Here is a 24,881-nt window from a genome sequence, read left to right on the forward strand (position 1 = left end):
CTCCGTCTCAAAATACTGAAAAGATGAATATATTATTTCGATTATTGTTATTAATTATATTTAAATATAATATTTATTTCGATTCAACCATTATTTATTACTTTTTTTGTTCATTCTTATGAGAAAATTATGCAATTAAGAAAATATATACTATTTAGTTACTCATAGTTATGGTTTGCTATCACTCGCGACTAACATTAATTGTTAATTACGTGAAAGAGTTTGAGTTTATATAATTAGACACGTTTGTATAGTTCGACATATTTGTATAATTCGCAACTAACAATTCTTCGTTTTATTTGGATTTGTATATGGCGATGATTACCTTTGTTTTTTTTCAGTTTTGTCATCATATACATTCGATCTTTTAGTGTATAACTTGTTAAAGTTTGTATAAATATTTAGTTTTTGCATTTTGTATAATATAATTTATATATAATGTGATCTGTATAATATATTTTTTATAATTGTTTAAAGTTCATATGGTTATGTTTGTATTAAATCGTCATTTCAAGTTTTATTTTATTTGTATAATTTCAGACTTTATATCACTCAATTATACAGAAACTCGCGAATTTACAAAAATATATGCGAATTATACTAATTATTGCCCTCTATCCTCACCTCTCTCTTTCGTCTCCAATCTCGTGCTAACTAGAATACACAAATACATATGTATATAATTATCTAGTCGATATACATATACAATCACCTTTCTCCCACTCTCCTCTCTCCTCCATCTCCTAATCTCGCTCGCTACTCTCCCCCTATAATATGTAGCTGCAAATCGTAATTAACAACCTATAACTATGTAGTGTAATTGAATTATTCTGGAGTGATTATATGCGAAATTTTTAATTTAGTTGTTATGTTTTCATTTTTTTGAGTCAAACGATAATTTGACTAACACTTTTGTGATGTATTTTCATCGTATTAATATGCAAAAGAAAAAATTGTGAAAAAATACGACTTATGATACTTTTTGTATAATTTTAAATTCTTAATTTAACTTCAAAAATTAACCAAATTAACTTTTAAAAATCTAACATAACAACTAAAAATAAAACGAATAAAATATTATTTTCAATTGTTTATCCTACTATGTTATACATTGTTTGTAATTACTGTTTCTTTCTAGTAGGCTTTGACTTGCTATACTTATTTCTTTATATTTAAAAGGTCAACTTCACGTATAGCAAATAAAAAATTCATATTTATATGTTATAGCAAAGTTTGTATAATTGCGCTTTATAGCAAACATAGAAACTGTATAATTCGCTATACATATTCAGTTGAAGCAAATTGTATAAAACGAAGTGTATAAAACAAGAAAGAGAAAGACACTTGGGCAGAGAACTGTATAAAAACGAAGTGTATAAAACGAATTGTATTATAATAAGTGTATAGAACGATTATATACAATTTGAATTTGTATAAAATGAGAAAGAGAGATAGACAAAAGAGACTTGACAAGGAATATACAATTGAATCGAATTGTACAAAACAAGAAAGAGAGAAATTAGATACAATTTGAAAATTGTATAAAATGAGAAAGAGAGAAAGGAAAAAGAAACTGGGCAGGAGAATATTTTTATTGTATAATTATAAGTGTATAGGACGAAAATATATGTATTTGCATGTGTATATACAATGTTCTCACGCTTTATACAAACAGAAACGCAATTTATACATTTCGCTTCTGTTTGTATAAGTGAGAAAGGCGAGGGTGGCGAGCGAGATTTGGGAGAGTGGCGAGCGAGATATGGAGGAGGTGAACAAAAATATATGTATTTATACAATTTTCTCTGCTTTATACAATTAGAAACAATTTTTTATACACTTGTGTTTGTATAAAAAGTGAGGAAGCGAGCGAGAGATTGGAGGAGAGTGGCGAGCGAGATATTTGAGAGAGAGGCGCCTGACAATTTTTTGCAAACGTTTGCAATGGAGCACAATTAAATCAAACCCTAGTTACTCCATTTATTTTAGATTATTAATTTGCTATTATATACAATTTTTCTTATTTGAAATTGCTAAAATAACCATCAAACATTTAATCTAACAATACAACACAAAAACTCCATATTATTTATAATCAGAAGAAAGTAAAAGCAAAACTTGGCAGAGGCATATGGTGCCACGAAGAAACTTCAATGGGGGAAAAAGCAACGAAGTGGGGGCCAAAACAAATCGTTTTTTCTGCAACATTGCTCTGTTTTATTTGATCAGCTCTTTTGTTTGTATATACATGTAGTAGACGCTTGGTTGTTATCGCCAGTGTTTTAACTGTCAGTGGTGGTGGACTGTGAGTGATGGCAACAAAATTGAAAGAGTGAAAGAGTTTTTTTTTTTTTGGGTTATAGATTGATTGTTAACCATATGGAGAATTTGTTGAATGAAAAAGGTGAAATGATTGAACAGAGTTTGCTATTAGATGATACTGAAACTCAAAAGGGTGGATTCAGAACTTTACCTTTCATCCTTGGTATGATGTACACTGTCCCTATTTATTTTTTTTCATTTTGTGTGTTGATGTTTTGATAAAACTTGTGTAATTGCTCCTGTGAAGCTTAATTTTGGTAAATTTTTTTACATTGTGGTTGATTTATTAGTCAAATTGTGAATGGAAAGATCATGGATTGGTATGAGATTATGGGTTCTTTATAAGCATTTTGTGTGTTGATGTTTTGATAAAACTTGTGTAATTGCTCATGTGAAGCGTAATTTTGGTAAAAAATTTTACATTGTGGTTGGTTTATTAGTCAAATTGTGAATGGAAAGATCATGGATTGGTATGAGATTATGGATTGGGCAATGTTGGGGTTAGTTTTTGGGGCCTAATTTGAGATACAGTGTGGAGGTTTGGGACCATGTGGGATGTGGATATACTCTCCCCATCCAATGTCATGGGGTCACATGATAAATATACTCGGAACGAAAGGAGTGATAGTTTTTGGGGCCTAATTTGAGATACTGTGTGGAGGTTTGGGACCATGTGGGGATGTGGATATACTCTCCCCATCCAATGTCATGGGGTCACAGGATAAATTTGCTCGGAACGAAAGGAGTGATAGTTTTTGGTAGGCAAATGGAATATTGAATGATAGTTGAGTTATCGAACTCGTGAAAAGGTGATAGTTTAGTTGTGTTTTTGTCGAGTTAGTTTTTGGAGTAAGTTCATTTATGTGTTGATTTCTTGATGAACAAGTGGAATTTCCCTTTACTGAGGTTCAATTTGATGATTTTTAACTAGGTGTTGATTTGTTTGTTGAAATTTTTGGTAAGTTTGCTGAATGGCCAAATATTTGTTCCATTATAGACACGAGGCGTGTTGGCCAACTCAACATCAAGAAAAATGAGAGATAGTTTTGGTAGGTGAAGGGAACAATGAATAGTTGAGTTATGAAGCTCGGAAAAAGGTGATAGTTTTTACGTGTGTTTTTGATCATTATTTCTTTTGATTTTTGTCGATTAACTTTTTGGAATAAGTTCATTTACATGTTGATTTCTTGATAATTACATGTAATTGCCCTTTAGAGAGGTTCAATTTGATGATTTTACCTAGTTGTTGATTCGTTAGTTATGTGTTTAACATGAAATTAAAGGAAATGGAGTATTCCAATGGAACAGTTGGGGAGTTCTTGATTCACTGTTTAATGTTTTATTTTCTTGATTTTGGATAGGAAATGCGGCTTTGACAAATGCGGCTACGTCTGCTCTAACTCCTAATATGATCCTGTATTTGATGAATGAATATCACATGGATATGACTACTGGATCCAATATTATCTACATGTGGTCAGCAGTTACTAACATCGCTCCAGTTATTGGGGCGTTTATGGCGGATTCTTTTGTGGGTCGGTTACAGATGATAGGACTGGGATCTGTTGTCACCCTTGTCGTAAGTTCATTAACTAAGTTGGTTTCTTTCATTAGTTGCCTTTAGTTTTAAGGAGCAAAGTGACATTGTAGTGTTAGTTGGACCAAGTAATATGAGGTTGAAAGTTAAGATAGTCGAAAGGAAAACGAGAGGGCATTCATTTTCCACCGCGGAATACGTTTTCCTTCTTATGACCAAATCTGTCATATCGAACATTCTCATAGTCATAATTGTTTATTTTCGTGTTTGTTAAAGGATTCCCATAATATTTACTAATTGACGAAACCTTGGTTGATTATGAGGAACCTTAAAGTGCATTTCTGGCCCTTCAAATATTTTTTTCTACTAGTTTCTTTCTCATATCTGTGGTACATTTCTTTTGACATTGAATACCTAACTTTCAATTAGACGAGGTGGACAAATAACATCTTTGAGCACTGTTGAATCCCCCTTTTTCCCAATTTTTCTTGAGTCAAACATGCCTCCTTAGTTACAAGCCAAACAAAGCGAGCTACTTTATATGGAAGAAGGGCATTTGACCATGCTGTGCAAAGAGACCAATGTCTTTAAAGTTCACTGAACCTAAATACAGCAGCAACTGAACGATTTAGACTTAGAAAATCAGCTAGCAGTAAATTTCCTGAAGTCAATTCAGACTCCACATTCAAGTATCGCTGTTTAGCTAAGTAAGCTGATTGACCTCAGGATAACGATGATTCAACTTGTAGATTAGCAAGCTCAGTAAGTACTTAATTTTCAGCACAATATTTTGTGTTTATCGTTGTATGTTTGCATCCCTTGTATGACTGTAAGTAACAACTTAGAGGCACGTCCAAAATGCACAAAATATTAATCACCTGTCGTAAAAAAGCTGTTACCGACATGAATAGCAATAATCTCTGCAAATATGATTGCATGTGAACTCAAAGTTCTAGAAATAGCAGCCACAAGCTTACCAATATGATCATGTAAACATAAATGTACAACATGTGTTCCCATTTGACAAGCTTTTTACTTGAGGGAAGGGGGGGGAGGTAGCAACTCTATTCCCCATTAATTGCTTGGTCCCAATTCACAATATGAGAATTGGCGGAATCCTGCTAACCCATAGTGATCTGTTTGAACTAGGTAAATCTACTGATAATAATTCTAGATATTCTATGTGTTTTGAAGGGGATGCTTTTGTTTTGGCTGACATCAGTGATTCCGCAAGCAAGGCCCCCGCCCTGTGATTCCAATAACATTTGCAGATCAGCGGAGACGTTCCAACTCTTCTTCCTATGTTTCTCTTTGGGCATCGTTGCCATTGGAGCAGGTGCAGTCAAATCCTCATCTTTAGCATTTGGTTCTGATCAGTTGAAACGGGAAGTATATCAAGACAATGCGCGTTTAATGGAGAGATACTTCAGCTGGTATTATGCCTTGTATGCTTTGTCTATCCTGGTTGCTCTCACATGTCTTGTTTATATCCAAGTCAACATGGGGTGGGCTTTAGGTTTTGGAGCTCCTGTTTTGCTAATGTTGTTTTCAACTCTTCTAATTTATTTGGGTACTCCATTCTACGTGAAGCTGAAGCCTAAATCGACCTTAATCACTGGCCTTTTTCAAGTGATTGTAGCTTCTTATAGAAATAGATGTCTCAAATTGTCGTCACAGAGTGAAGGTATACAATATCATCAGAAAAAAGGGTCAACCGTAGTTCTTCCAAGTGAAAAGCTAAGGTAACGTCATTCTTACCAAACGTTTGTTTTTCTGTTGGTTATCTTACTTCCTGCATATGCTTGAAACAGAACCTATGTGATGGTAAATTGCTGTTTGGTTATCTAGCCTGTATGCTTTTTCTTCTTTAACTAATATATTATTTGATCGATCATTATAGCTGTTGCTTCTCTCACCTATATAGGCAATCGTGAAGTTCATTGTTATAACCTGCACCGCTGATGACATGTATAACTCATTGTGCTAATGATTCCAGCTATTATTGTTTAAAGAGACCTCATGTCATGTTCAAAATTAGTGATACCCCCGGTCCTGATACATTTGTTCGTACTGCGTTTTAACTTTCAATATATTGCCTTTAGGTTTTTAAATAAAGTTTGCATTATACAAGATCCTCAACTAGACCTGAGCCCAGATGGAGAAGCAACAGACCCTTGGCGTCTTTGCACTGTAGATCAAGTAGAGGAGCTGAAAGCATTGCTCAAAGTTGTTCCAATCTGGTTGACGGGAGTTGTATTGTCCATAAACATAAGCCAGAACACTTTTCCAGTACTTCAAGCGAATACCATGGATCGACATATTGGTTCAAGCTTTGAAATCCCAGCTGCCTCCTTCGGCATATTTGCTGTCATCTCTGCTATACTTTGGATTGTCCTCTACGATTATTTGATTCTTCCCACTGCATCAAAAATGACTGGAAAACCTGCTCATTTCAGCACAAAAGAGAGAATGGGGTTCGGGTTGTTTCTTTCCTTCCTGTCAGTTTTAGTGGTTGCAGTTGTAGAAGGTGTTCGGAGAAGTATTGCAATCAAGGAGGGATACTCGGATGATCCAGAAGGTATGATCCCTATGTCAGCTATGTTTCTACTTCCCCAGAATTCCCTTACTGGCTTCGCGGAGGCCCTGCATGCCATTGGCCAAAACGAATTCTACATTTCAGAATTTCCTAGAAGCATGTCTAGTGTAGCTGCTTCTCTATTAGGAGTTGGTATGGGAGTTGGAAGCTTACTAGCTAGCTCTATAATGAGCACTATCGATGACTTGACTAAAAGAGGAGGGGAAGAAAGTTGGGTATCAAGCAATATAAACAAGGGTCATTACGACTACTATTATCTCGTTCTTGCAGGATTTAGTCTGGTTAACATACTGTGCTACATTGTTTGTAGTAAAGCTTATGGTCCATGCAAAGAAGAGGTGGTGGAAGAAGAGAAGCCATGAATGGGTAAAAGAACTTGTATATTGTTAGCTCGAAACGCGCCAATCCATTATCCATGTAGTGTCATGCCTATTTCCTCATAGCTTGTTAGTAGTAGTATGTATATATACTTTTCGGTTGATCTAGCCCTTTCCTGGATCCGTACATAGCAAGAACTTAGTGCATCGTTCTGATCTTTTTACTAACTTTTATATATATATATATATATATACACTTTTCAGCTGAGCATGGCCGATGCTAATGTATCTATCAAATGAAGTTGTAATCACTTAACTTTAGAAGATAGTTTTAGCATGGTGTATATAACTTAAATAAAAAGTATATTTTTGTGTAGTTTCTTTTTTGGTATATCCGAGCTACATATTAATGTATTCGAGTCAGTATTTAATGTATCTGAGCTACATATTATGTAATCTGAACTAGTTTTTAATGTATTCGAGCTACATATTAATGTAGTCGAGACAATATTTAATATATTCGAGCTACATATTAATGTTTTCGAGCTTCAATTATTGTATCTGTTTTTTTTTAGTTATTAAGAAATTAATATAATTGGAAACTTATTAGGGATGAATTGCAATTTCATATTAAAACGATGTGATTTATGTAATTGTTTTTTAAAAACACACACACAAGGATGTTCTCTCACATTGGGCCCAGAAAGATAATTGTAGCCCAGGTAAAATATAGTCCCAAGAAAAATATTGATTTATCAATTTATTTTTACTTAAAAAAAAATATTGAAATTTGCAAGAAAAATAAGCTCCAAAATCTTTATTAAAAAGTAAGGAAAGAAAGGTAGTTATTTTCAATTATAAAAATATTTTAGACTTTAAATTAGATTATTTAGATCTTTCTATTATCAGACAAAAAAATTTATGCAACAAGATCTAAGATAATGTATTACATACACATGGCAAAGTTATTAACTTAGAGCAATCCTTATATAATTATGCGATTAATGTCTCTTTTAATAAGTTTTTAATTTATTAAGTAGTTGACAATTGTATAAACTTCATGAAGTGGACAGAAGTGCAACCCAAAGAAAGCTTACTAAACTCCGTAGCGATAATGTTTTGTTTGTAAATTTACTTTAACAGATTCGATAGATAGGGTTTATACTTTTCTCGGCCAAATTTACATTTACATTGAATTCTTAATACTTGAAAAGGAATCATAAGAGAACGTATAAACCCTTGTTTGTTGAATACTTTGATGTAGATTTAACAAACAAAATATTATCGTTAGGGAGTTTGATAAGATTTTTTTGGTACTTTTATTAAAACTCATATTTTAACTCATTTTTCTTTTGTATTGTATTAACCATTATTTTTTCCCCAAATCGATTGGTGGAGAATCGTTTTGGTGTCGATGAAAAGGTATATATTACATCAAGAATTTATCCAGTAATAGATTTCAGAAATAAAAGTAAAATATATAAAAAAAAACAATTTGCTTTATATTTTTCTTTTATTTTCATATTGACATTTATTTTTTCTGAAGTAGAAAATTTATACCGATTTACTATTTTCGGAACAAAATATTCTTCTTTTTTAATAAACTGAATTAATGATGCTATAAAATACAATTATATTTTAATTGAATTTTTATTTTATTTCATATCAAGAATTCTTATTTCATATTATAAATACACCTATATTTACTTATATCTTGTGTACTTACATACTTGTAAATAAACATAACAAAATCAAAAACAATATTCAACTATAGAAAGTTCAAGAATTTGTTCAACAACTTTTTAATTTGTTCAACAACTTTTTTTCCCTCTTGGAACAACAAAAAAGACTAGAAGGGAAGTATTAAGCTTGAAAAGTTTTCACCAATTGATGTTGAGACTTGATTTGTAACTATAACTTACTTAGATAAGAATTTTTTATTTTATTTTTATCCCTTTAATTTAAGGAACATACTTATAACATCGGTCTTGAATTTAAACCTATAATGTTAAAATTTATTTACCAAAATAACAATTTTATAGTAGCCATAAGAATGGAGCTAGAGTGTTGACTCCAAGATTTATTAACTTTAGTTAAAATCTTGTGTTGTTTTATAAATTCAATGAATAAGTATAAAATAAAACCAGCAATTTAAAAGATTAGAATTTAAATAAATCAATAATTTTCAAATTATGAATCCACCGTTAAAGACAGACATAAGAAATTATAGAGGATACAAAGGTGAAACATTTAATAATATAAAAAATGAAGATAAACATATTTTTTATAAGGTCAATTCATTATTTGGATTTAAGATAAGAAAAAAAAAACCAATTTTTTCACACAATTTAATTGATGATCTATTTAATCAAACTTCTAATAATCTAAAGTACAAAAACTTTTAAGAAAAAAAAACAAAAATCCTTTAATAGTAAGCATAACTTATTTTAGGAGGTGAATTTTATTTTATTTATTTTTTAAAAAATACTTTCAACTATTTAACCAAACATATGTTCAAATTGATTTTCCATACACAAAAATTATTTTTTCAAAAAACACTTTAAAAATTAATTAGAAAGGGGGTTAATCATACATTTTAAAACAATATGGTGCAAATAAAATTTTTGCATAAATATAAGGGTGCAAAAATGCAAATTACTCACCCGGGTCAAGTTCAAATCAAAACTGGGCATTTGAGTTCTTCTCAGTTGGTTAAAGCTTCAGCTAAATATTCAAATGAATTCTTCTTAGCATTTTGCAGAATCAAAAAGCTCATTTGGTGGATCTGCAGCTATGTCGAAGAACAGCAATGGCGGATCGAGTGTTCAAAGATATCAGGAATCTTCTTACGATCCAGTGAGATGGTTGAATCTGATGGTTTCGGAGCCGTATTATCTGTTTCACTTGCTAGTTTTCTTCTCATACATCCCCGTTCGATGCTCCGCTTTCCAAATCCTTGATCCTGCTCGCAATTCGTTCCTGCTTAAACGAGTATATACTCTTCTCGGCTTGAATCTCGCTTTTTTTTTTGTGTGTGAATAAAGTTGTTTTGTTTGTAGCTATATTGATACATGATACATGCAATGACTGATGAGAATGAATTTGTTTGGGACGGTTGTTACCTATTGTATTGTATTTGTTACTTCAAATATGTAGTAATACACACCTGGAAGGTGATTGGACCAAGTATCTAATACGTTAGCTAGGAAAATGGAACAGCTGATGATAGTTCAAATAGAAAAAAGGAACAGCTTATGGTTAGTATGTGAAACTCGCGAAAAAGTGACAGTTCAATGTGTTTTTGATCATTTATATCATAATGTTAAATCTGTTGTTATGTAAAGATGAAAAGTTTCGTTTTATGTAATGACTGCTATGATGGCTTTGTTACCTTATCTTAGCTGAACTATCACTATTTACTCAACTAGGTGTGTTTTCATACAGAGATGGTGATAGTTCAGGTAGGAAAATGAAACAGTTGGTGATAGTGGAGTAACGACTCGTATGCAGTGTTGTTACTTTTTTTTTTCTTCTCATCTGCCATGATGAAAGACAAAAACAATACTACAATCTATCCATAAACGGTACTTATCAAAGCAATATAGTACTATACAATAGGATATATTATGAAAGGATATTTCACAACCATGTAAACAACAAGCTGGTAATATACTTGTTTGAAATTCTGTCCCTCTCTGTGCTGTCATTATAGTCTTATTCACGATTTTCTGTTTCATTGGCAGGAGATTCAAGTGTTTGTTGCATACTGTGTCTTAACTGTTGTGAAGGTAATTATTTAACTGATCCTTTTCCAATAAGAAAGTAGCATATGAGACCTTGCTTTTTTTATCTTCATATTTTTGCTCATTCCTTTCTCATCCCAAAGACTTATCCAATATACATGTTTTTTCACTTCAAAAGGAGTTCATACTTCATAGTCAGACTGTTCAGGTTGGAGTTTATCCTTTGATATGTATCAGTATCACCTAATTTTCTCAATTGGAGCATTAAAGCAACATTAAATCTTTTCCTTATCCTATTGAACAAATTCGTGTAACATTTCCTTCGCATACAATTTGCTCTCCAGCCCCTGAATTTTCTGTTGTTTGATGCCTAAAATTGTTGCTTGAAAAGGAGAGATCTATACCTGTTGTTTTGACATTGTTGTTTACTTTGCACGGCAGATAGTAAGGACAGAAAGCTGGGAATCCTTCATTCAAGATACTTTGTTGTTTGCTAAGGTTATATCTGTTATTTTTATGCTCTTCATCCTCAATCCTCACATAATTCTGCTCTCTTCATCATGATTTATAATTAATATGTTTGTGGATGACTGGATATAGCTATCTGTGATTTTCAAAATCTTTAACTTACCCAAAATGCCAGTAATATCAACCCCCATCTCATTTTGTTTCCCAAGATATAATGTAGAAAATCAGCTAGATTCTTCTTTGTGTGAGACCCTGCTTAGTTACTCCATATTTTAAATCGTGTTAGCTCAAAAATTGGTGATTAGTAGTACTATTTTCCATGTAGTTTCTTCATTTCAAGCTTGAATAAAGAATTGATATCAAGTTTCAGTAAATAAGTAAATCAATGTCCAATAGAAGAAACAAAACAAACCAGTCAACCCTCATAAGCCAAATTAGGTCATAATCATATAGGACAGATGTAGTACTAGCTGAAGTCAGCTCATCAGGGCTTTTGAGTTAAAGGAAGAACACTAGTCGAACTTGTCTGAGAAATTATTGATTGTTGCACTACTTGCTTAAATATTCTATTTTGAACTTTCAGCTAATTATGGCTGCTAAGGGCTCTGTGCGCTTGTAGTATGGTAACATTTTGTACAGTAAAGAAAATGACACCTCTTACATTGACCTATCATTTTTTATATCTTGAAAAAATTTATCGGGAATATGTGTACTTTCTTTCTAGACTAGAAGTAAAAAAGGAAGCACAGTTCCCTTTATGCCACGGACTTTAATTGATTTACCTTGCAACTTGAAACTGTTGTCAGGAGTGTGTGTGTAATATCCTCCCAACCCCACTTCCACCCCCAAAAAGGGGTAGTTAACTAAATAAAAAGGATCACAGTACAATTGGAAAGTTGTTGCAATCATTTAGAACCTTAATTTTGCAAAAGGCCTTTATTATAGTGGGTTTCTTTTCCACATTATACCTTAGGAATGAAAAGAAGTAATCTGTCAGCAGTTGCTTGAAAGAAAAAACATAAAAAAGAGCCTCCGTAAACATAGGATTAGTCCTACAGTGACCAATTGCAGTTTGTATATTTTTTTTTTGGTTGATAAAGTAACAATTTTATTGATGTTTGAGCAGTGGCAGTTTGTAAACTTATAATGGGAAGATAAACTTGAATTACAACTTATGATACTTATTAAGTCATAGCATTTCAGACTTTCCCCATGATTGGAAAAAAACATTGCAGAATTTCCCATATTGTACTGGTTTGAAAAATTTAGAAATCTTAGGAGTAAGAACGAACATGGTGAAAGTGGCGTATTTAATCTATCTTGATCCTCTTTAATATTACACTATGCTTATACAAAAGAAGGGAGAAAAAACAAATCTGCGGCAATTAGCAGACTAGTCATTGCATTGCGTTCAGTTAGTATGATATGTAGCAAGCAGAAAAATTCTTTTTAGGAAATAAATACTGTAAATAGGGTGGACATTTCTCAAATTTCTGTTCTTTGATTGTGCATAATTCGACATCAAATTTAATATTGGAAATCTGGTTTCAAATTTCATTACCATCAACAGCTGAGTAGTTCTTTATAGCTTCTGTTGAATTCTTATTATTTACATTGGAATATTTAACACAAAATTGCTTCTTTTCAGATTTTCCTTACTGCCATTGCTTTAGTTATGGATTATCACTTGGCTCTCTGGTATGCATTGGCATTTTTAGGTGGGTTCTACTCTTTGTTTGCAGTTTCTGATAATGCTAGCTCTAAAACTTGATAGGGATGTTGAAAAGCATTATGATTGTCATAATGCGATGCATGAATAAGCATTATGAGAAATCTATCTATTAGATGGATGGCTTACTGACTTTCTTAGCCTTTTGCAATTTTGTTGTTACCCTTATTTGAGAATGTCGTTTATACTTTGTAATCTTCTCAGACCCTACTTGTGGGATTACACTGAATATGTTGTTGTTTATACTTGGTAATTTTTTCTAATGCAGTTGTCGTATCGGTTTCTTCCTTGCAGTAATACATATTATTGCACAACAGCCTCCATATGAAGGATTAGGTACTCTCACTACTCCCATTATGAGGCTACATTTGTTTCTTATAGTCTTCTGAGTTTAATATGGTACATGGAGTAACTTGTAAAAATAAATTTAAGGCACACTGAGTGTGTAAATGTAAACGTCCAGGTTCTTCAAATCATTTGACACCATTGCAGTTGGAGAGTTTGCTTACTGAAGGAAATACATCACGATTTTGGCTGGTTGGTTCTCTGCAGTTTTTTATTGGTATTATTTTCTTTGGAAAGGTTCCTTATCTGTAGTTTCTACTTAGCGTTGTGCCTCCCTGAAGATAAGAACAAACAATTTTAGTTGTGGTGATTGTGAATGCTTAGGAGATTTGGCCATTTGGAAATACTCTTGAATGGTGTTGTGCAAACAGAAACTTACAAAGACCTTGTTTTGAAAATGCAACACATATTTGTTCTTCTAGCTGATCCTGTCTTCTATGATACTTTTTTTTTCTTTTGAAATGGTAAACTACTATCAAGTCTGCTATACAAGCACTGTAGTTATCCTCTAATCCTTGTGTATTTGAGCGGATAAACTTTTTAATTTATTTGGGTCCACAATGTGGTCAGCACTATGTTATTGTTAACATTATTCTTTTGGTACTTGTTAAATGGACCTTGGGCCTAACTCAACCCAAAGCTAGTTCATGAGGGGAGGATTGCCCAAGACCATGTAAAGAGACCTCCCATCCTTAAGTGAGTCGATGTGGACTCAAACATCCCCTGCACGCCCAGTACTGAAAATCTGGAGCATGGAACATATAAGATGGTGGCACCACATCGGGTAAATAATGATCGGGAAAGGCCTCACTCTAATACCATGTTAAATAGACCTTGTGCCTAACTCAACCCTGAAAGCTTGCTCAAGCGGAGAGGATTCCCCAAGAGTCCAAGACAATATAAAGAGACATCCATTCCTAAGTGAGCCAATTTGGCTCTCAACAGTCAACAGTACCTAATTGCTCTTTTTTCAATTTATATTCTTCCTTTTCTTCCGGTTATCTGGTACAGAAGTAAAACTAGAATGTTTCGTTGAAATTCCTATAATTTGCATTTAATGAATGAGTAGATGATGCTAAGACTAATAGAGTAAGTGTGCTGCTTGATTAGAATGTTTTAACTTCTGATCAATAAAATTTTTATTAGCAAATTTCACTATTTTGAATGGCCAAATATATACTGTTTAACTTGTAAATGATTATGTTAAAAAATATATCACGTATTAGAAAGTTGCATCAGAAAGTTGAATAGAAGAAATAAAGAGGATCCAATCCCACTCTTGTGTGTGTCATGTGGCAAAAAGAAGATGGAGATGACATGAAAATGACCTCTCTATTTTATGTATACAATCTCTGTATTTCTGTTCCTTCTTATACTTTATGGTTTTCACCTTTGGCAGGTTGAATTTCGCGCTTTCTCCACAACGGCTTGTGTATGCACAAGTTCCTTTTTTCCAGAACTCTCAATAACGTGAGTGTATGCTCCATTATGATTTTATTATTAAAACTTAATGAGGCATTTCATGAAGTTGGTCATTTGTTCAACCCAAATTTGAATTCTGAGACTTCTTTTCTTGGTTGTAATGGCAAGTTTCTTATATATTTTCCTGAACAGATACTCAAATACAAATTTATCTTTTGGGACAATTGATCTTGGACTCTTCCCTAATGCTGCAGAAAGATTCGGCATTTCTCTTGGTGTGTTACTATTTACTCTGCTGTTACATGTGTTTTATGAACTGGATTTATTGATTTTGTGGTGTTTAACACTTTAAAGTGCTATTGTTGTTTCATTTGACTTTTCAATTGACTGGTTCATTGGGAGATCTTATCTAGGAAGCTTGAACCAACTTCCGGTGTACATTCTATTTGAGAATGCTGTAGAGGTTGCACGCTTTCCAGAGTTTGACTCTGAGCCATATGTTTTTGGTCCTACCATTACAAAGGTATTCTCTGCTACCACAAGGTGCAAGTGTTGTATTTCCTACCCCATCCCCTGCTTGCCCTTTCTGTTCCTAGCGAAGTAATCTATTCCTATTGCATATTTTAACTGTTTGCTTCCACTTTGTGGTTTTCTCTGTTTCCATATGATAGAAGTATTCACCTTTTATCTTTCATCAATGTATTTCTGCACAATGCCTGATTGTTGACCTCATGTATTTTGAGATTCAGATTTTTTCATACTTTAACAACGACCAGCTAGGGCGTAGTTCACATTTACAATCCTAGTTCAACAAATATATTGGATGTTGTGAATCTCAGAAATATTCCAAAATATGACTTCATTAATCCCTTCGACTTTTAATAGATTCCGCTAAAAGTTCAAACGCACCCACATTCATGCATTGTGCTTTCTATGGCTATCCTCTGGCACCTCCTGTCAGTACTATATTTGTTCTGAAAAAATATACATATCAATATCTTATTCCTTCTTTAGTGCAAATATAGGTACTTGAATTTAGCATCTTAGAATCAGTTGTATCTTTTCTTTCTTCAGATTTCAGCTGTCTGTTATTTATGAACGATGAAATTCGGTGCTGATGACATTTGCAAGTTTATTGCAGAGACTTCTTTGTGGGCGTTTTGAGCTTGACAAAAGACTTCTGGATTATGTTAATGGAAAATAGGTAACTGTGACCTGTGACTGTTTAAGAGCCTACTTTGAATACCTCAACTTATGTGCTTTCCATCACCGCGTATATATGTTTTTCTTTGCTGCCTGTGTTCATCCACATAACCTTATAAACTCACTGTTGCACAATGCACACCATGTTTTCTTGGATTCTTCATGATGTGGTACAATTCTCCTGATATTGCTATCCATGTGGTTTCCAGAGGATGTATTTCTCCTACTTCTGAAGCTTCGTGCTTCTATGTCTTATTGAGTGGATTGTAAGTCATCTGCACAAATATATAGATTTCAACCCATCACTTTGCACATACCAATTAGAAGTACAAGTGACATTACCAAAATATATCAATGATTGTTTTGTCTGCATCATATGTCAAGGCTGAAATTCACTCATGACAGAGCTAGGTAGCAATTATCAGGAAAATGAAAAAAAAACAAAACAAATAAACCTCAAGACAAAACGTCAAAGTTGTTTCATTTGATCGCATAGCAGTTTGTTCTAATCCCCTTTAAAACTTTCCTTAAACCTTTGGAACAACTCAATACCTTGGTTTCTATCTTATTTTTGCATGCTAGATAATGCGTTCTTGATTTCTCCATCTCACCCTGTTTCCCATTTGATCATCAAAGGTATCTATGGTTCAATCAATGAAATGCTGTAGATCTATTTTGTCATTAAGCATATGATCTTTCTCCATTTCGTTGCATTTGCCCCAAAGACAAATGAAAATTGCTCGATCCCTTGTTTCATGTGTTGTTCGACATACTTGGATCAAACAATTTAGGTTGTCGAACATTCTTATTCTATTTCACAAAGCTGTGAAACTACCGTTTGTTAGCATAAACATTCTGTATACATATTTAATTACCTTTAGCCTGAAAGAACTACTGCTTCACGGTTAGGAATTACTTATGTTAGCTTCTAGTTTATTTTGATTTGAACCCTTCTAACATGAATGTTCAGTAAATAACCCAAACAAATGCATTGTTAACATTCCTGCAGGTCAAACACGAAAGGTATTCGCGATCTCCTATTTGTTCGTCCAACCCCAATAGAAGGAGATGTTATTCGTTCTCACACGGTTTCTGAAGATACTAATCACTCTTGTTCTTCCCACGAACTTCCTGCCAAAACTACAGGTAAACATGTTAAAAGGTGCTAGATCAGACATGAAATTTGTAAGGAAATTGTTTTTTTTTTTCATTTCCTTTTCTTACATTAGGAGAACACGCAGTTTGTTCATAACTTTGTATTGAGTCACCACGATATGTTGGAGTTCCACTTATAAAAAAGATCGAATTCTGAGATACTGTAATGAAATTTCACTTTTTAAAGTTTAAAGTTCAATACATTATGCTTGAGAGGAGAACACGTAGTTTGTTCATAACTTTGTATTGAGTTAGCACGATATTTTTGAGTTTCACTTATAAAAGCTTCTAAGATACTATTATGAAATTTCACTTGTAAAAGTTTGATTTTACATTTATGAAGTTACGAACTCCATGACATTGTACTAGACTTTTACTATAAAGTTTGATCTTAGAAGCAAAAGTGTTACAGTTTGAAGTTTCTAACTTTCAACTATGAATTTTTTGCTTTTCTTTGCAAAAATTATAGACTCGAAAATCAATAATCAAATGGGCTTAGCCGATGGGTTGGCCCAATCCAATCCATTATTGAGGTAGGATGGAGGTAGGATTTTCAAGCCCATTTAAAGTTGGATCCATATAAGTCTTTCACCTTTGAGGCTTGGTCGTGGTTGGATGGGGCGGTTCATAGCCCAAAACTATTTATTGAAGGGTAACTTACAAAATTTTTACTAGTGTACATACTATGTTGCAAAAAGTACAAATCTTACTAGATTTTAGTGTATCTAAATACAGTATCTCGAGATACATGAATTCATATTAGGTGTAATTTATTCTAGATACACTTTATCCAAATAAATTTGCATGTATCTAGAATATATTAACCAATTCCGCGCCCTCACCTTCCTTCCATCTCGCTCGCCACTCTCTTATCTCGCTTGTGTATTATCATATGAGATACATGTATCACCCATATTTATATTCATGCTAATTATATTAAATTTTTCCAGTATTATTGAAATCATTATTATTTGAAAATCTTCTCATTTTTTTGAAATAATAGAATTTTAAATTTGAGAAAAACAAAAAGTCTAGTCCATTCCAGCCCGTGGTCCTTTTAGGGTTGGGCTAAATTGAACATAACCCTTTCAAATAAAGAACCGATCCGTCCTAGCCCATTAAATTTCTTGACCCGCGTTAGGTGTTAGGTTTTATGAGGTTAAATTTTCCTATTTTGACATTTCAATATATAATAAAAATAATATAAAAAATTAAAGTAAAAATATAATATTTGAAGATAATTTTAATTCTTTTAGAAATCTTATGACCAAATGGTCCAAAAGAATCACTTATTTATTATGCCTCTTTCTTATCTGTCGTATTTTCATTCATCATCCGCCACGTAGAGTTCCACTAACAAATTAAATTACCAAAAACCGTAATCAATTTTAGTTGAGAAATTAACGAATGAGAAAATACAAATTTGGGAAATTACTAAATAAGAATTATTGAAAATACTTCCAAAATTTGGTAAAAGACTAATAATTTATTTTCGTAAAAATATTTTTCTATTCAACTAACTAAATTTAGATATAACTTAATACGTCATATGTCATAGCAAGCAATTTCAAACTTTTGTAAAAATAACACTTTTGATAGAAAGTCGAGAGAAGATTGAACACATTCTTAAATTTAGTAAGAATTTAAAAATATTTTTCATACATGTTGTACGATATATTTTTTTAGACCACCAATGATTTGAAATTGAAACTAATAATTAACGCTGGATTTAGGAGTATTTTTAATTTATTCCTATATTTTCAAAATTTTCTTTAATGGTAATTTTTTAATATATAAATTATTATTTATAATATTTACTCTATAATTTATAATATATAAAATTTTAAATGCATTGTTCAAAAGTAAAAAAAATTGACTTTGAAATTTTATGACTTGGCAAAGTAATTTTTCTTACAAAACTAAACGAAATGAAAATGAATTGACACCTCTAACTTAGTTCATCACTTTTCGTCGTCTCTCTTGAGCCAAACCCATAGTTTTCATCGTTTCTCATTTCCATAGATCTCTACAATAAACCTTTGAATTTTATCGGCCACTGACCGCCGGCGAGTTCCCGGTGCTCAGATTTCTGTAACTCCGATTTAGTTATTGGAGATCTGTTAGTTGTGAAGGAGAGTGAGTTGAAGAAGAGTCTAGAAGCTGAGCTTTGACTGATGAAGATCGAGTTAGGGTTTTCACAACTTGATGGATGATCGATATGCCTCAATTGCGTAGTGGAGTGAGAAGAGGCCGTAAACCGATTGCTGCGATTGAACCGGAAGAAAACAACGATAACGAGAACAAGAGGGTTACAAGGAGAACAACTGTTGCACGGACTACGAGGCAGAGAGGAGCCGGTGGAGTTAGAGTAGGTGGAAGGAAGAAGAAGGAGACAGATAACGAGGAGAAGGAGGTTGTACCAGTAGGTGATGAGAATACTGTAAGGAGAACAGCGTCTAGAGAAGAGGATAAGGAGAAGAAGGAAGTAGAGAAGGAGGAAGAAGTAGGAGAAAAACAGATGGATGAATACGACAGTGGCGGTCAGAGTGGTGATAAGGGTTTGGCTGCTGAGGATGAAGGCAGCACTGCTCCACTGCCTGAAAGGGTATCATTTTTCAACTCATAAACTCTCATTTCAACAATTTGTCTGTGAGTTTTATTGGATGTAATTTCAGTTTGAACTCTGCTAGTCACGAGCTGCAGGTTTCTGGGTTTGTCTAATGTGTAATTTTGCTTAAACTTCTATCTGCCATGTGTGAAAGATTTAACTTTTTTGCAGTAATGTAGTTTGGCCATAGATTTTGAAGTTAAACTTGAAAAAATTGAGTTTTTGAACCTGAAAATTTGAGTTTTTGAAGTTGTGTTTGGTCAGTTGCTAACTTTAAATTTCTTGGCTAGACAGATGTTTGAAGACAAATTTTCAAAATCTATGGTCACAGGCTAGTGTAGTGTTTTGACTGTGGGTTACAAGTATTGCAGTTAGGTGTACTACTAGTTACTACTTTCTGTTCTTTTTGACTCCTTTGAATTTTGTCGTTAGTCGAGCTCAGTGAGAATTTGTTTCTGTTGTCTTGTTTGGGGAATTGAAAGATAGGCCGAGTATTTGTTTCTCTTCCACTTTATTTTTTCCCTTGTTTTACATTGAAGCACTTGACTTGATTGTTGTTTTATATTGTGTCCTTTTGCGTCCAATAGGTCCAGGTTGGGGGATCGCCAGCATATAGGATTGACAGGAAACTTGGTAAAGGAGGATTTGGTCAAGTGTTTGTAGGTCGTCGTGCGAACCCACCCAATCCACATGAAAGAACTGGCCCAGGAGCAGTAGAGGTACTTTGTTACTTCTCCAATTTTTTACTGTTCTGTTGTTTGCTGAAGATGATAATCTTTATTGTGATGAATTATCATTTCTGATTCTAGGTTGCCTTGAAATTCGAGCATAGAAGCAGCAAAGGTTGTAACCATGGACCACCTTATGAGTGGCAGGTCTACAAGTATGTGGTCGTTTAACGCTTGTTGCTCCTTCTGTTATCTTATTTATATTACTGATATCTGGTAATTAAATATTTTCTAAGAGTTGATGCCCCTTTCCTGTTCTTTTTAGTGCACTTGGTGGCAGTCATGGTATACCACGTGTACATTACAAGGGACGTCAAGGTGATTACTATATTATGGTATGTGTTCTGCAGTTTAATGGAGTTATTTCAATTATTTGTTTCAAGTTACAGTTGTTTCCAATCTCCTTTAGAACTGCTGAATTCTTTTAATGAAATTACAGGTTATGGATATGCTTGGTCCTAGTTTATGGGATGTCTGGAACAATAATGCCCATACGTAAGTTGTATTCTCCATCCATGTTAATATATATAATGCTTATTTTTAAACATGTTTCTGTTTTCTGAACGTCATTGCAATCTCTTTGGTTCTTATGTTGTCCATTTAGGATGTCTGTTGAAATGGTAGCATGCATTGCCATCGAAGCAATTTCCATACTAGAGAAATTGCACTCCAGAGGGTAAGTATTTCATGCTTAGATTAACAGTTCCTAGTGTATTACATGTATGAAGCTGTTTTCTATCTTTAGGTAGATTATAAATTCTGGCTATATGGCTTACACTGACTGTTTTGGCCTTCCTGATAAGGGGAAAAAAAAGAGCAATTAGGAAATAATGTTTAATTGATCTGATTGGTTTGTCTGGCTGATGTTGTTTTGAAGGTATGTGCATGGGGATGTAAAACCTGAAAACTTTCTTCTTGGAACCCCTGGAACTCCTGATGAAAAAAAATTGTTTCTTGTTGACCTTGGATTGGGTGAGTTAATTGTAGCTTAGAACAGAAGAAGGAAAGAACAATTTATTGTTCATCTTTCCCATATTCTCTCTTTGGTATCTTCATCATGCTCTATTTAGCATAATATGGTCATATGCTGATTTACCTGTTTGAATGGTCCAGCAACAAGGTGGCGTGATGCCTCTACCGGCTTACATGTTGAGTATGATCAGCGGCCTGATGTCTTTAGGTACAATATTCAATATTTCAATTTGTCCTATCTGTTTGTTTGGCTACATTTGTTTTGCATCTGATTCCACTGACTATCAAGAGAACCATTGGCTCAGGGGAACTGTAAGGTATGCTAGTGTGCATGCTCACCTGGGAAGGACTGGAAGCCGAAGGGATGATTTAGAGTCACTGGCTTACACGCTCATCTTTCTTCTCCGAGGCCGGCTGCCTTGGCAGGGATACCAGGTTTTCTTTTTCTCAATTTATTTGCGGCATTTTACTTGTAACTGTCTCCTTCCGGTGACGTGATTTTTTTTCTGTTTAGGGAGAGAACAAAGGTTTCCTTGTCTGTAAGAAGAAGATGGCATCTTCTCCAGAAACTCTTTGCTGCTTCTGCCCTGCTCCGTTTAAGCATTTTGTGGAATATGTTGTGAACTTGAAGTTCGACGAGGAGCCTAACTATGCTAGGTATATCTCCTTATTTGATGGAGTAGTAGGTCCAAATCCAGAAATCAGGCCAATCAACACTGATGGTGCACAAAAGGTAGGTATTATTTGCATACATCTTTATTCTATGTATTTGTTGATGTCGAAGAATCAGCAGCAGAAATAGAATTTCCTAACATATTTTTCTTTTTTTTGAAGCTTATATACCAAGTTGGGCAGAAAAGAGGAAGATTGACAATGGAAGAAGAAGATGATGAACAGCCGAAGAAGAAGGTTCGCATGGGAATGCCTGCGACACAATGGATCAGTGTTTACAATGCTCGTCGCCCAATGAAGCAAAGGTATATACAGTTTGGAATCTCTTTGATTTGAGCTTGAACAATGCAGTGACATTGTTTTGGCTTGCAGGTATCACTATAATGTTGCTGATATGAGGCTAGCTCAGCACATTGAGAAAGGAAACGAAGACGGACTATTTATCAGCAGTGTGGCATCTTCTTCAAGCTTGTGGGCACTAATAATGGATGCAGGAACTGGGTTCAGCGCCCAAGTTTATGAATTGTCACCTTTATTTCTTCACAAGGTCTGTTATGCTCCAACGAGTGTGGTCTATCTTGAAGCGTATTCAAATAAATTATGTTGCATAGTTGCTATACCTCTAGCAAACTTATGCATAATTCAATTTACTCCTTCAGGCTTTATCTGATTCCCTCTGTGTATGTTTAAACATAGGAATGGATTATGGAGCAATGGGAGAAGAATTATTATATAAGTGCTATAGCTGGAGCTACTAATGGGAGCTCATTAGTTATCATGTCAAAGGGTTAGTGAAGCTCTTGTAGCATGCAAAATACATGTTCTGCACCATAATCTGTGAATTAGGGAAGACCAAACTTAGTTTTGTTTGTAAATTGCCAGGTACACAGTATCTGCAGCAGTCGTACAAAGTCGGCGAGTCTTTTCCATTTAAGTGGATAAACAAAAAATGGAGAGAGGGTTTTTATGTCACTGCCATGGCAACTGCAGGAAGTAGATGGGCGATTGTTATGTCTCGTGGGGCTGGGTTTTCTGATCAGGTTTTTATCGTGAATTCTCTTTTGATTTTTAGGGTCACTTGCTAGTGTTCAGATTTGTAATTCGGTATATGATTTGCAGGTGGTGGAATTAGATTTTCTCTATCCTAGTGAAGGGGTCCATAGGAGATGGGATGCTGGATATAGGATTACTTCAACTGCAGCCACATGGGATCAAGCTGCTTTAGTTCTAAGTGTTCCAAGAAGGAAACCTGCAGATGAAACACAAGAGACACTTCGTACTTCTGCTTTTCCTAGCACTCATGTCAAGGTTGTTTAATTAATCAGTTATGCTTTTCTTATCAGGAACCACTCTATTTGTGATTTTTTTGACTCCATGTTCCATTGTTAACTATTGATTGTGCTCGCTGCAGGAGAAATGGGCAAAAAATCTTTACCTTGCATCTATCTGTTATGGGCGAACTGTTTCTTGAGGCACCAAGGTTTGGCTGCTAATTTTCTTGGGTGCCGTGTGATAACCCTGAATGTGCCTTGAGCAACATCCTTCATATTTTTCTAACTAATGGAGAAAAATAGATGATACTGTTTCGTGCTTGTCAACCCGGCTTTTCTTTTCATTTGGGAATCCTATTTGCAAAATCCATTGCCATCAATGTATGTGAATATTAGTATAGGCAGTTCTGGAGCTAGGATGGGAGTAATTTACATATTGGTTAAAGATTGTACAGCTTAAACAATAATTAGTTTCAGAGACGACCAAAACAGGATATTCTGTAGTATTGTGGACCCTGAAATTTAATAATTTGTAAGGGATTTCGAACACTGTTAGTAGTTTCATTTTCTATTTCTATGTTTCGTGCCCCTTCCTGGTTTTGGCTCATGTCAGACCATATATTATATCAGTTAATTCTTCACAGCAAGTTCGCGCTTCCTGGTTTTGGCTCATGTCAGACCATATATTATATCAGTTAATTCTTCACAGCAAGTTCGCGCTGGAAATGCATTTTTACTTGCTTTATGGTAGAACTTTGTTCCTGTTGTTTTATATGTTAACTCCATCACTCCTTATGTGCATTCATGATCATTATGGAGTTTTGGTCACTGGAAATTTTAATTCTCAGCACAGGTCATGTCAGACCATATATTTTGGAGTTAGCTCTACTCTACAGTAAACTCTTATTCTGGAGTTGTCCTTGTTTAGTTTGTCCTTGAGATGTGTAAGTTACCAGTTTGCTAATTATGTGCAAGTTACCAGTTTGCTAAGAGGTAGTTATCCTTGTTTTGTTTGTCCTTGAAATGTGTAAGTTAATTATTTGTTTGCCACTATTAGGATTTTGAGTATCTAAGGCTATTTAGAAGCGCTATTATTCTGATGGAAGGTTGGTCTGTTGCCCATGTTACTTCTTTTTCACTTAAACAGATCAAAATTTTCTAGATTTTGCTAGATGCTACCTCCCATAGTATTTTTGCTTGATTTTAAAAATAAATGCTCTTGAGATAAACATAAGAAAACAAGCAAGAAACCCACTTGTTCTCCATGATAACAGTTGGAATATATTTTACTTGCTACCAAACACCACAATATATCTAAATTCACGTGAAAGTGGTCAGCTTGTTGTATGTTCTTAACTTTCACAGTGGAGGAAGTCTTTGTAAGATTATATATATGCCAAAACATGAACAAGCTCCTGCTCCATTTAACATTGATTAATATAACCTCGACTAATTCCAAATTGACAAACTAAACGTGATTGTGATTTCATGTTCTCTTCTCTAGGGAGGTTCCCTTGATCTACTTGTTGTGGTCTACTTTGTAAGTTCCTTAGAATTGTTTTTCACTGCCGCGTCTTTGTTTCAAACTTGTATTTCCTTTTCTCATGTGTTTGGTACTTTCTTGTGATTCTTGGGGGGTGATATCAGAGGATTCTGGAATCTGCAGAGTTCCCTATCAGAGCTGATATACCCACCCTTCCCCTTTCTGGAAAAAATGAAGCTTTTTCACGAAGCAATATCAGCCGGTCAATCATGTGGTGCCCGGATTCTGATGACTATGGGGTTTTAGGTGA

General features: G+C 34.1%; 2 protein-coding genes and 1 pseudogene across 4 annotated transcripts; all 3 read left to right on the top strand.

The window, feature by feature from the left end:
* The first annotated feature begins 2,116 nt into the window (after positions 1-2,116).
* On the top strand, positions 2,117-7,186 carry LOC107007132 (annotated as a pseudogene). The gene is made up of 4 exons (XR_001455011.2): positions 2,117-2,485; positions 3,684-3,901; positions 5,054-5,601; positions 5,962-7,186. The product of XR_001455011.2 is annotated as a protein NRT1/ PTR FAMILY 1.2-like (transcript).
* A 2,276-nt stretch (positions 7,187-9,462) lies between these two features.
* LOC107007133 (thioredoxin-related transmembrane protein 2) lies at positions 9,463-17,070 on the top strand. 2 transcript variants are annotated; one of them, XM_015205612.2, is made up of 11 exons: positions 9,465-9,763; positions 10,516-10,560; positions 10,957-11,013; positions 12,632-12,701; positions 13,007-13,048; positions 13,176-13,249; positions 14,457-14,527; positions 14,672-14,754; positions 14,893-15,002; positions 15,621-15,683; positions 16,692-17,070. In XM_015205612.2, exons 1-10 carry the CDS (start codon positions 9,566-9,568, stop codon positions 15,681-15,683), a joined length of 813 nt encoding a protein of 270 aa, XP_015061098.1. In that variant the 5' UTR covers positions 9,465-9,565; the 3' UTR covers positions 16,692-17,070. The 2 variants fall into 2 exon arrangements, with proteins under 2 accessions (XP_027769356.1, XP_015061098.1); XM_027913555.1 differs by lacking the exon at positions 16,692-17,070 and having other exon boundaries at positions 9,463-9,763; positions 15,554-15,666.
* A 1,688-nt stretch (positions 17,071-18,758) lies between these two features.
* Positions 18,759-23,670, top strand: LOC107007134 (casein kinase 1-like protein HD16). The gene is made up of 16 exons (XM_015205613.2): positions 18,759-19,442; positions 20,033-20,164; positions 20,255-20,328; positions 20,439-20,508; positions 20,613-20,668; positions 20,778-20,849; positions 21,051-21,145; positions 21,287-21,353; positions 21,451-21,580; positions 21,660-21,878; positions 21,980-22,122; positions 22,190-22,364; positions 22,514-22,604; positions 22,700-22,857; positions 22,937-23,125; positions 23,229-23,670. The coding sequence occupies exons 1-16, from the start codon at positions 19,047-19,049 to the stop codon at positions 23,286-23,288; spliced, it is 2,127 nt and encodes a 708-aa protein (XP_015061099.1). The 5' UTR covers positions 18,759-19,046; the 3' UTR covers positions 23,289-23,670.
* The last annotated feature ends 1,211 nt before the right edge of the window (positions 23,671-24,881 follow it).

Source organism: Solanum pennellii, chromosome 12 (genome assembly GCF_001406875.1).
Source record: "Solanum pennellii chromosome 12, SPENNV200".
Classification (NCBI taxonomy): Eukaryota; Viridiplantae; Streptophyta; class Magnoliopsida; order Solanales; family Solanaceae; genus Solanum; species Solanum pennellii.

What these genes read in the sequence shown, in the direction of transcription:
- LOC107007133 (XM_015205612.2), top strand. Translation starts at nt 9,566, where the DNA reads ATGTCGAAGAACAGCAATGGCGGATCGAGTGTTCAAAGATATCAGGAA. An exon ending in GTGTCTTAACTGTTGTGAAG is followed by an intron (nt 10,561 to 10,956) that starts GTAATTATTTAA and finishes TTTGCACGGCAG; the next exon opens with ATAGTAAGGACAGAAAGCTG. An exon ending in TTGGTCCTACCATTACAAAG is followed by an intron (nt 15,003 to 15,620) that starts GTATTCTCTGCT and finishes AGTTTATTGCAG; the next exon opens with AGACTTCTTTGTGGGCGTTT.
- LOC107007134 (XM_015205613.2), top strand. Translation starts at nt 19,047, where the DNA reads ATGATCGATATGCCTCAATTGCGTAGTGGAGTGAGAAGAGGCCGTAAA. An exon ending in TCTTGTTGACCTTGGATTGG is followed by an intron (nt 21,146 to 21,286) that starts GTGAGTTAATTG and finishes TGAATGGTCCAG; the next exon opens with CAACAAGGTGGCGTGATGCC. An exon ending in CGTCGCCCAATGAAGCAAAG is followed by an intron (nt 22,123 to 22,189) that starts GTATATACAGTT and finishes TTTGGCTTGCAG; the next exon opens with GTATCACTATAATGTTGCTG.